At 41.0% G+C, this 12,310-nt stretch overlaps 1 protein-coding gene across 1 annotated transcript in view; it reads right to left on the reverse strand.

Moving 5' to 3' along the window:
- LOC124087735 (zinc finger protein 778) overlaps positions 1–7,131 on the reverse strand; it is a 44,055-nt gene extending 36,924 nt beyond the window's left edge. Inside the window, exons 1-5 of the mRNA XM_058576596.1 lie at positions 6,569–7,131; positions 4,178–4,269; positions 3,362–3,512; positions 2,023–2,106; positions 1,312–1,394 (exon numbers count right to left, since the gene is read on the reverse strand). Coding sequence (XP_058432579.1) covers positions 1,312–1,394; positions 2,023–2,106; positions 3,362–3,512; positions 4,178–4,210 — 351 coding nt within the window. The 5' untranslated portion in view covers positions 4,211–4,269; positions 6,569–7,131. The remainder of the gene's footprint in view (positions 1–1,311; positions 1,395–2,022; positions 2,107–3,361; positions 3,513–4,177; positions 4,270–6,568) is intronic.
- Positions 7,132–12,310: the final 5,179 nt, after the last annotated feature.

Genomic DNA, 12,310 nt, shown 5'->3' on the forward strand with positions numbered 1-12,310 from the left:
AATGATGGTTAAAAGACTTTTCAGACTTATTAATTCTTACCTATCTGCAGACAGAAACAGTATTATTATGATTATTATCCTTACCACTTTGATTACATGCAAACATTCCCTGCTCTGTAAACTTCAAGCTGAATGAAGGAACCCAATTTCAAGGATCCTGTGACATCCAGTCTACTCTTGGAAATGACTACTCTATATTTTTATGAAGTTCCTTTAGGAACCTCAGTGCCCAGTTACATGTGTAGGAATGTGTATTAGTGAAACTCTGCCTCATGTTTTGAGCTAAATTTAGGATAAAATCCTAAATTCATCATATTCAGAGTATCTCCCTACTGGGTGAATGCTACTCAAAAATCTCTCATTTATGTTGATTTTCTATAAAGAAATTCCCAATCTTTTGATATTAATCTCCCTTGTTAATATTAGAATTCACCGATTCTATTGCCTTTTCTCTGTAAAACAATGAACAATGATAATATATTTATTTAGAGGATGATTATGATTTTTAACATCTTCATGACATTCTTACAGTTCCTGGCATGATTTCTTTTAAATTGAATTATGGAACAATAGTGCCAGAACCTTCTGCCATCTGCTCTAATCTTAAAACAACTGTTTAGATATTTACAAAATTGAGGCCAGGTGAGGTGGTATGTGCCTGTAATCCCAGTGGCTGAGGAGCCTGAGGCAGGGGGATTGTAAATTCAAAGCCAGCCTCAGCTACAGCAAGGCACTAAGCAACTCAGTGAGACCCTTTCTCTACATAAAATACAAGAGGACTAGGGATGTGGCTCAGACGTTGAGTGCCCCTGAGTTCAATCCCTGGTACCCCCTCTACCTAAAAAAAAAAAAAAAAAAGATATTTACAAAATTGAGCCAGCAGAGTGGCATTCACCTAGAATCATAGATACTCAGGGGCTAAGGCAGGAGGATTGTTAAGTTCAAGGGCAACCTGGGCAACTTAGCAAGACCCTGTCTTGACACTTAAAAAAAAGGCTGGGAATGTAGCTCAGGGTAGTGTTGGCCTAGCTTGCACAGGACCAGGATTCACTCTTTAGACCATTCCCCCCTCCCCCAAAAATATTCACAATACTGCCTTAAAAGTCAATCTCTAGTTACACATGTGGGACTATGTACTTATGGGATCTCTGAAGGAATAGGTTTTATGACAGACAGGTTTGGGACATGTTAAAAATTCAAATTCATCACCTTCAGAATATACTCCTTCCTAGGTGAATGCTACTTATTTTCTATAAGGGAATTGGCAATGTTCTCTGAGTGGAAAACAACAAATATCCATGTTAATCTTACTGTTTGTATCCCACTGGAAGTCTGTCCCCTCAAAAAATCCTGCTGAAGTGTTGCCTCTTTGGTGTTAAGTAGTATTTTCCATTCTGAAGATAAACAGAAAAATAAAATTAAAGTTTGGAGCAGAAATGGTAGACTTAGGAGTTAAAAATAATAGGGCTCATTTATATTTGTTATCAATTTAAAACTGGTTAAAAAGAAAGAAAAGTCTGGAGCTGGGGTTGTGGTTCAGTGGTAGAGTGCCTGCCCAGCATGTGTGAGGCACTGGGTTTGATCCTCAGCACCACAAAAACATAAATAAATAAGGGTTAAGGTTTAAAAAAAAAAAAGAAAAGAAAAGTTTGACCATTTTGAACTAGGTTAAAACTTTGGTGACAGCTAAAGATGTGAATCACAGTTTTAGACATTTATTCAAAATTAATTCTTTGAAAAATAAAACTGATGGTTAACAACAAAAAATATTATTAGGCATAAAAAGGAGCAAAAATCTGGACATAAACCATATAACAAAATAATAAAAAAAGGTCATTTTTGTGAGATCACAGGAAAGTCTGAATAGACAGAAAGTGAGCATATGAGAAGTTCTTTACTTTCTTACCTTCTCAGAGAAATGACCTGAAATGTCTGATATCAAGTGCATATTAAAAAGTCCTCCTTAACACTCCCAAATACACTATGTGTCCTTGATGGGGACTGTTATTCACAAACACTCACCTTGGAGATCTCCACTCTGCACTGTCCACAGATCCTCTTCTTGTTCCAACCAGTAGATGAGACTAGGTTTAATGGGCTCACATCCTGTATACAGGGAAAGATACATTCATGAAAGAGTTTCAGATAAAAGATCATAAAACATTATGATTCAGGAACTATATTTCTAACAGATGTAGGGAATCATAAAAGGGCTAAGCATGAAAATATCATCTCTTTCTATGCCCCCAAAAGATCTTTGAACCCTGAAACCCAAACACTAACACCTTGATTCAAATAGAAAATATAGTGAAACAAAAATTACCCCAGTGATTCTCACATGACACTGCATCAGATTCATGTGGGTGGCTTGTTAAAACTCACATGACAGGTATCTACCTGGAGTTTCTGATTCAATAGGTCAAAAGAAGAAACTGGTAATTTACATTTCACTTTTATGGGGGTAGTCCTGGTGATTGAATCTCAGTACCTTGTGCATGTTAGGCAAGTGCTCTACCACTGAGCTGGAAATAAAAAATAATTTTTATTTCCCATGGGGTGATGGCAACAATATTCTTCTTGGACTCACATTTTGATAACCACCAATATGTATTAAAATGTACAGTAGTCCCCCCTATAGTTTTACTTTTATGGTTTCTTACAATCCATCCTATCTAAACATATGAAATATAAATTTCCAGAAAAATATTCACTAGTTTTAAATTGCACACCATTTTGAGTAGCTTGATAAAATCTCATGCTATCCTACTCTGTCCTACAGGGGATATGAATCATCCCTTTATCCATCATATCCACACTCTATATGTTTCCTGACCATTAAGTCATTTAGTAGCTGTCTCACTTATGGTTGATTATCACAGTATAACATTGCTTGTGTTCAAGTAATCCTTATTTTACTTAAAAACAGACCCAAAGAGAACAGTAGTGATGCTGCCAATTTGAAAATGCCAAAGAGAAAACATAAAGTGCTATATTTAAGTGAAAGTTGAAAGTTCTTGATTTAAAAAGGAAAAAAATATATATGCTTAGGCTGCTAATATCTACAATAAGAAAAAAATCTTCAATCTGTGAAACTATACAGAAGAAAAAAGAAATTCATGTTGCTTTTGTTGTTGCACCTCAAAACTTGATTGAAACTGTTCAGTTCGACGAACATTTCCAGACATCCATTGGGGGCGTCCTAGAATATACACCTTAGAATAAAGGTGGACCACTATACTAGGGAAGAGACTATGCCCCTGTTATTTCCCAACATAGTCAGAGTTGACATCACTGATGCTGCAGCACAGCAAGTACAGAACACCCATCTTCCCTAAGCTACAAGGAATGATGGCAGTCTTACCTACTGAGGCCAGGTTCCGGTAGTTCTCTAGCATCACATCTCTGTACAGGTCTCTGTGCATTTGATCCAATAGAATCCATTCCTCTTGGGTGAAGTCCACAGCCACATCCTCAAAGGTCACCAAGTTCTTAAAAAAAAAAGTCACCAGGTCCTAAAACATTACACACATGCATGCAAGCAAACCTGAGTAACAAGTAAAATAGCAACATTTCCACCAATGTTCACTACAGAAAGAGGAATTGAGACCAGTGCCTACACAGGGATCTGAGGCTTCCATTGTCTACCAAGGCTTTCGTGGTCCTAGGAACTTTTTTCTCTATCTACACTCAATTTAAGGTTGATATCCCTCAGTCATGTGGCTTTAATGGCTCTTCTGGCACCTGAACTGATCTCACCACAACCAGAATACAAGTCCTTTTCTTATTTTGTACTATTAAAGTACATTCCTGGAGGCTGGGAATGTACTTCAGCAGCAGAGCACTTGACTAGCATGTTTGAGGCCTTGGTGTCCATATCAGTACCACACTTGAGCCTGTAATCCCTGCTTCTTGGGAGGCTGGGGCAGGAGGATTGCACTTTCAAGGCCAGCCTCAGCAACATAAGTGTGAAGATTAATTCATAATTACTGAAATAATGGGATGATTTTTAGGCAACACTTCACCAATACCAGAGGCTCCACTCTAGAAATTCAGCTGGAGACTGAGTCCTTGAGTTTGTCTCTACTTGATTTAAGAAACTTTGAAGACATATCTGTCTAAAAATATGCCTACCTGTAAAGACAAGCTGGTCATTTTGTGAGACATGGTGTCTGCATACCTGATAACAATTTGTCAGACAGTCTGCCACCATCCTTTCTGTCTTAATCTTTTCTTGAAGAAGGCAGACTGGGCCCCTAGACAGAAGAAAGCCTAAAAAAGAGAGAGAGAGAGAGAGAGAGCGCATGAGAACCCAGAGCTGACCACAATTCTTACTCATATGTCAGTAAATTAGTCCACTCTAGCATGAAACCCCATATAATCCAACACACTCTACATACAGACACACAATTGCCATACAATGTCAGAGTAGTCCTTTCTACCTAGAGCCAACAGAAGGGACGATAAACTATGCTGCCCACCAGGAAAAGACAACAGTCTCATTTTACTAGGAAGACATTTCAGGCCAGGGGAGATGTGACACTTTATTTCCCTATGGTGATAAATGACATGAGGGAGATTATGCAGCACCTCTTTTCAAAAGACACATGCTAGGGAGCTGACTTCACAACCGCATTCTCTAGCCCCCAGGGTTCCCCCTAAATGAACTAAACAAGATAGAGTGACTGCTCCAGCATTGACTCTACAGTATACGGGGGGGGGGGGGGACCTAAATCAGATAGCCCCTAGGCTATATCAAATCCCCATTCTTTCTAATAACATAGTCCCCAGAGAACTTGACATTGCAAATGAAAGTTTGTAGGTGTTCAGTGGTCTGGATCTTGTAAAGACATCCCTCAAAGATTCCACTCCAAAAGATTGCACTTCATACAAACTACCAGGCAAAATAAAGGGGTGTAATACTCTATAGACCTTTTGAATTCTGGATGCAACATTTCAAAACTTGAATGAATTTTAACATATCTTAAGGCTTTCAGTTTCAAATAGAGACAAGAGCAAGTTAAAGGTACAGTACAAGCCTCTCAAGCACCTGGTCCACATTATCAGGCAGACCCAATAATCCTCAAAGTGTCCATGGGTAAACAGTGTAAACTATTGGAAGCCTCTAGCAAGCACCAACAGGAGAATCACACAACAGACCTTTGGTACTTGTAAGCAACTCTGTGCGCTCTCTCTCTCTCTCTTTTTCCCAATGCCGAGGATATAACAAAGCCCAAAGAATGCTAGGCAAGCATTCTACCAGAGTTACAGCCCTCACAATTATCCCTTTTTTGAAGATAACTATTCTGTTTTTAAGAGACATGTTGTCAGTACCTGGAAGAATAACCATGGACATTAAGTGATTAAAATAGAACTGAGGGAGCTGGGGTTGCAGCTCAGTGGTAGAGTGCTTGCCCAGCACAGGAGGCACTGGGTTCAATCCTCATCAAAACAAACTTTAGATGACATTATTATTATTTTATTTTTTGGTACTGGGGATTGAACTCAGGGGCATTCAACCACTGAGCCACATGCCCAGCCTATTTTGTATTTCATTTAGAGACAGGGTCTCACTGAGTTGCTCAGTGACTCGCCGGTGCTGAGCTCTCGGCTTTGGACTCACTATCCTCCTGCCTTCGCCAACCGAGCCGCTGGGTTACCGCGTGGGCCACTGCGCCTGCCTAGATGTCATTATCATTTTTTTTTTTTGAGAGAGAGAGAGAGAGAGAGAGAATTTTAATATTTATTTTTTAGTTTTTGGCGGACACAACATCTTTGTTGGTATGTGGTGCTGAGGATGGAACCCGGGCTCCACGCATGCCAGGCGAGCGCGCTACCGCTTGAGCCACATCCCCAGCCCGACATTATCCTTTTTAACTTTGTTACTTGAAACAGTATTGTGGTTTTAGTAAGGCGATGCCCTTATCTTTAGAAGATGCATTCCCGAGTATTTAAAGGAAAAGTTTCATGTTCTCAATTTATATTCAACGATAATTTATATTCAAATGATAATTTACCAAAAAATGTTCTTAATTTCCTGAAAAGTGGGCAAACATGCACAATGCTCAAAATTGGTACATCTGCCACTATATTTATTACATATGTTAATTCGTATTTTTTGAAAGAAAAATGTGAGGGAAAAAACATGCATGCATACAGGAGGTGGGGTAGAGGGTTTACCTTCAAAGCCCGGTGTTCAATTCCTACCACCACAGAATAACCTGAACAAAACAACACATGCTGTAATGAATTCAATTATTCTAGCACCACTAATAAACCTTCCATCTCTTTTTCCTGGCGGCCCCCGTTTTGAAGTTCTGTGGGGACGTACAAGCTTTGGAACTTCGGAAGAGAAACCTATGTTTATGCAGATACAGGTTTTTCCAGTAAGAAAACCTGTATCTGCATAGAAGTAGTCACACCCTAGACACCTAAAAATCTACATTATCTTTCTATCCGAATGTCATGTATAAACTAAATACCGTCAAAGACAATGCCAAACTCTCAGATAAAACATTCTTTTAAGAAAGAAGTAGAGGCTCTTGTGAACCAACTTGTGCCCAATACTGACCTGAACTCGCCAGAATGCCAATCCGTCAGGAGAGTGGGCACTGAGTCTGGAGCCAACGTTACTAAATCGCGGAAATTCTCTTCCCTCTGGGAAACAATTTCGGAAAGACTGCTTTGCAGGCTTTGGAAAAGAGGAGAGCCGCGGAAGAAAGCACCCGGAGGGCGCGCCCCGGCGACACTTCCTGACCCAGCGCCACCGGCGCCTCTCGGACCCGAGAGCCGGGAAGGATGCGCGGCCCTAGACACGCCAGCGAAGCCGGCCTGGTCCCTTTACGGGGGTCCGCTGCCACCACTGGGAGACCCCGCACGCAGAATCCACCCAAGGCGGGGAGAGGTGCACCATGAGGAAGGCACTTGACACTACACTGCGGGGCCGGCGCCCGCTGACGTCACTTCCGCTTTCAGGCTTCGGCCTTCAAGGGGGTTCCTCAGGCATCAGCCACGTCGAGCCACGTCGGCCGGCCAGGCGCGGACATTCTAACTTCCTCTCCGGGAAGGATGAGGCTGACACACGGGTCGGTTCGTTGCAGGAGGCAGAACCGGGCGAGGCGGCCGAGGGCGAAGTGAGAGCCAGGCCTGGGGGTGGGGCTGGGGGCGGGGCCAGGCCCGTGCCGACTCCGCCCACAGCCGCAGAGCCCGTTGATTCTTCACATTGATGCGTGGCAGGGCTTTTCCGTTCTCTCTTTGTGGGTCTTTGTGGTTCCTTAATTCATTAACTTATCTGAATACCATGCTAGACTCTAATAGTTTATTCCTTTGTGTTTTCAGTGTAATCATATTTTCTGCAAACTTATTTTTTTCTTGTTATTTTTGGATTTTGCCAGAGGGCCTGGGACCTCTCCCTCCCACCGCCCCCATGCGACAATTCAAAATAACCGCTAATATTACGGAGTATTCTCCAAGAGTTATTCAGAAGTGTGACGTAACCCCAACAAGAATGCCAACATTTTTTAAAAGCCATTAGGCATATTGATACTTAAGTTAATATCAAAGAACAAATATCTGATGATGAACAAGGAAACACTGAAAAACAAAATGGATGATAACCTACAGATATTAAAAAGTATTAAAAAGCGAGGTGATAAGCAACTCAGTGAGACCCTGTTTCTAAATAAAATAAAAAATAGGGTGGGGATGTGGCTCAGGGGTCCAGTGCCCCTGAGTTCAATCCCGGGTATCCCCCCCAAATATTACAAAACCTCTGTAATTAACAGTGCATGGTACTTACACATATGAACAGGAAGCGGATAAATAGAATGTCTCCAAGTAAATTCAATAACATGGAAATTTGATTCAAGTATATTCTAGATCAATGGAACAGAAATGCACTTTGGAATGAAAGGTGCTAAAACAACTGGAAAAAGATGAAATTAAACCTGTTCCTTTTACAATATACAACAATAAACTCCAAATGAATCTAGAATCTAAATGTATAAAATAAAAACATACACATATGTAGGGTATTCCAGTGATTTTTTTTTTTTTTTTTTTTTTTTTTTTTTGCTATTAAGGGGGAAAAAATGTAACCAGGAGGTGGCAGTAGTAAGGAAAAAGATGTAACCAGGAGGTGGCAGTAGTACACAAGCTTTATTTGGGTAGTGCTTTGGCAGGCTCGAAGTTGACCCTCTGTGCCCAATGCTGTTTCATGACTGATAAAATTAGACAAGCCTATAAAGTAAAACATAACCATTTTCCTTTGTTGTCTGTTAGGTATACTTTTGGGTTGTATAAAACACAATGTTTAAATTTAGTGGGAGGAAAATATATACATGGCTATTCATATATTTTCTTTTTTTGAGGGGGACACTGAGGATTGAACTCAGGGACACTTGACCACTGAGCAACACCCCCAGTCCTATTTTTTTTAGTATTTATTTTTTAGTTGGAGTTGAACACAATACTTTTATTTTATTTATTTATTTTTATGTGGTGCTGAGGATTGAACCCGCAGGGCCTCGCACATGCTAGGTGAGTGCTCTATCACTGAGCCACAACCCCAGCCCTCTCCAGCCCTATTTTGTATTTTATTTAGAGACAGGGTCTCAATGAGTTGCTTATCACCTTGCTTTTTACTGTGGTTGGCTTTGAACTCTATCCTCCTATCTTAGGCCCCAGGGCCTCCGGGATTAAAGGCGGGCACCTCCATGCCTGGCTCCTATATTTTCTTGTGTTAAAATATTTTTCCATATGTATATATACTCTATTTAATTACCTTGCATCTTTGCTCCCTATACCTAGGGGTTTTAAAGTCAGTAAGTAATCATACCATTATATTTGCTTTACCTGGCATTAGCTAACCAAGTTTGAAATTCATTTTTTGTTTTCACTGAGCTCCTGGCCACTTAAAGTGGCAGTCTTCCTTCCACCCCTTACTTTTATTTGTTGTAGTCTTCAAGGGCTAGAGCCTAGGTCTTTAGTTTCTCTAGCTGATAAGAGTAAAAGAAGAGAGAGACAGGGATCAGGTGTCTCTTGACAATTGCATCCTGAAATGGCCCCTGTCTACAGGACTACAGAATAATTAGCACCCAACATATCCTCTTATATTTTTAAATTATTTTATTTGCAACCCAGGGCCGAGCTCCTGCTAGGCAAGTGCTCTTTTACTTAACTACATCCCCAACCTATCCCCTCCTTTTAACTTTAAGGGCCTAAGAAATCTTCCTGATGATGGTACCCAAAGATTCAGTGTCTATTGAGGGCCTGCCTGTGGGAGGCAGACATAGCATGTGACCAGTGTTTGCCTCCCCTTTTGATCAGTGTGGCACTGTCTGTCACCCTGTGATCTGGTTGCTTAAGTAACCAAAGATAGTAGCCCGATCTTTAGGGTTGAGAAAACGCAAATGTGTCTTTGTGCATGGGCGAGTCCTCCTACATCCCCAGGGATCGAGCTACCCTCACCTGTTCCTTTGTGATATTAACCCTTGCCCTGTTTGGGATAGAATGTTCCATGGAAATTTGTGTGTCCCCTTCTCTTGCTTTGCCTTTGAGTGTGGCCTTCCTAGATGTCAGGCATCCTGCTGACAGCAGACATCATGAAGCTAGACTCAATCCTCTGAAACCTGACCCCTTGCCTCATTTGAATGGCTTCTCCTCAATAAAAGGGATCAGGATGCACTCACTCTTTCTCTTTCTGCGGACCCTTAATGTCAGAAGAGCTGTCTCAGCACCCCCAAAGAAAAAGGTATTTCTCTCTCTTGTGTGGTTATTTCAGGCAGCCCAGTTCCCCTGGAGTGACCCCTGAGTGTTTTAGTTGCATGCAACACATCCCTGGGTGGCAGGTTTGAGTGTTTAAGTCACCAGGAATGTGACACCTGCCCTTTGCTTCCAAGATGGTGCCTATTGCCATATCTTCAAATGGCAGATGGGCAAAAAAGAACAAATATTGTGTCTTCACAATGCAGAAAAGTTGGAAGGGGTGAGAAGGACAAATGTTTTGTCCTCATAAGGCAGAGGAAATGGAAGGTCCAGATGGCTCCCTGTAGTCTCTTTTACAGTTTATTAATAACACTGTGGGGGTGGAACCCTTATGACTTAATCACGTCCCCCAAAGACCCTCATCTCTAGATACCATCACAATGTGAATGAAGAGCAAATGGTGAAGGTGGGAAACTTGTCCCTTTGTTTCTGCATTCCTCTGCTTGAAACCCCTGTTAAATTCTCATGGAAGGTGTTAGGTATTGAAAAAGACAAACCCCAGAATAATGTGGCCTGGGGAGAAGGAGTGAAGGAGTCACTGTCTTTCCCAGTGACCCTGGGGAGGAAATTTCCATCCAGTTTGAAATGACAGTTTCTGAGAAGAAGCCAAAGCGTTGATCCCATCCCAAACTGACCCCCACCCACCATCTGGCCCAGTAAAGATAAATCCCGGGTACTGACCACTGACCCCACATCCACTAACCCCACACCTTCCATCTGGCCTAGTAAGGATAGCCCAAACTGACATGCTCATTAATTGATTCACCTCTCAGTGTAACCATATAAGCCTAACACCCACCCCGCTTTGGCCAATGGCTCATTTTCCACCAGGAAAATGGGTCAGTCAGAGGCATCATTCCATTCCTGAATAAAAGCTGTGCTGGGCTGGTTTGTAAAGTTTGCATCTAGCCCAGTCCTCTTGCACTAACAGAAGGAAATAACATTTCCCTCAAGATGCACCACAACTGCCTGCAGCTGCCACTAGTCATAACCAGTGCAAAACCCAGAGGCACAAATGTATAACATCAAGCAAAAGAAAAAAGCTCACATAATAAATTAATTCCCATTGTGGTAATATATGTCATAAGAAAAACAAGAAACATGTATGAGAAGGGATTCTAAGGGTGTTAGACCAAGAATTGTGGAATATAACACTAGACAGGGCCAACTATTGAAATAGGAAGACAACAGGATTTCATATATAAGCTCATGGACCTGGGTGCTGCCTTTAACAGTTAAATTGTTTGGATGACTTGAACTTAAACTCAGTGGTGACCTACAGTGAGTGGGGGTGATATGCCAAAGAGATACCCTGGCATAATATGAAGGAAAGTATCCTAGAGGTATAGGAATGTTGTACTGATTTTTTTTCTTTTTGGTGGTACTGGGAATTGAACTCAGGTGTGCTTTTTCACTGAGTTGCATCACCAGCCATTTAAATTTTTTTTAAAAGTTTGAGACAGGGTCTTGTTAAACTGCTGAGGCTGGTCTTGAACTTGAGATTCTCCTGCCTTGGTTTCCCTAGTTACTGGGATTACAGTCATGCACCACAACTAGGTTTCCCTAGTTACTGGGATTACAGACATGTCCAGCTCCTAAATTTATTATGTGATCAGCACTGCCCTCCTTAATTAGCCTATATGGAGAACTCAGAAGGCACTGTCTTCATAAAGGTATTCAGAAACAGATCAGTGATGGGAGAACTTCTATCCTTGAAAAGCTCTGTGTTTACACTCCTTTATATACCAGGTATGACTGAGATATTTTCCCCAATTTCAGTGCTGCTGATGAGAACCCATATTAGCAGAAATCAAGTGAATAGCCCTTAACTATCAAAGACCATAAGGCCACATCAGATGTCTTGGGCAGGTGGAACATACTAGTAATAAAAATACTTTGGCTTACAGAGCTCAATGGTGGTGGCAAGATTATCAGTGTCCCAAGGATTATCATCAATAAGAGGACACATTGACAATATTTAGAGAAATAGTAAACACAGGTTTAGGGTCACATGTAAAATTAGGGCTAAAGTCAGTCAGTTGAGTATTCTTCCTTAGGATAAAAGTGAAGAGAAGGGGTGTGGATGGTGTGGTGGTAGAGCAGAGCACTTGCCTGGCCTGTATGAGGCCTTGGGTTTGATCCCCAGCATTGAAAAACAAAAGTGAAGAGGACATTGATTTTCCTTTTGTAAATGAATGCCTAGCAATTAAACTAAAATCTGTTCCTTATTAAAGAATAGTCTTTAAACAAATTTTTAAAAATTTGATTCAGGGGGCTGGGGTTGTAGCTCAGAGGTAGAGTGCTAGCCTGGCATGTGTGAGGCAGTGTGTCCAATCCTCAGCACCACATAAATATAAAATAAAGATATTGTGTCCACCTATAACTAAAAAATAAATATTAAAAATTAAATAAAAGTTGATTCAGAAATTGCCTATGGCACAATATATGTGGAAAGAAAAACATTCATGTATGATGAAATTAAAAATATATACTTTTACCTAGATATCCCATCTTAAAAACTTGCCTTGAAAATAAACCACCACACATG

This window comes from Marmota monax, unplaced genomic scaffold (genome assembly GCF_021218885.2).
Source record: "Marmota monax isolate L192 unplaced genomic scaffold, Marmota_monax_Labrador192_F-V1.1 WCK01_AAM20220418_F8-fsc00021, whole genome shotgun sequence".
NCBI classification, from domain to species: domain Eukaryota; kingdom Metazoa; phylum Chordata; class Mammalia; order Rodentia; family Sciuridae; genus Marmota; species Marmota monax.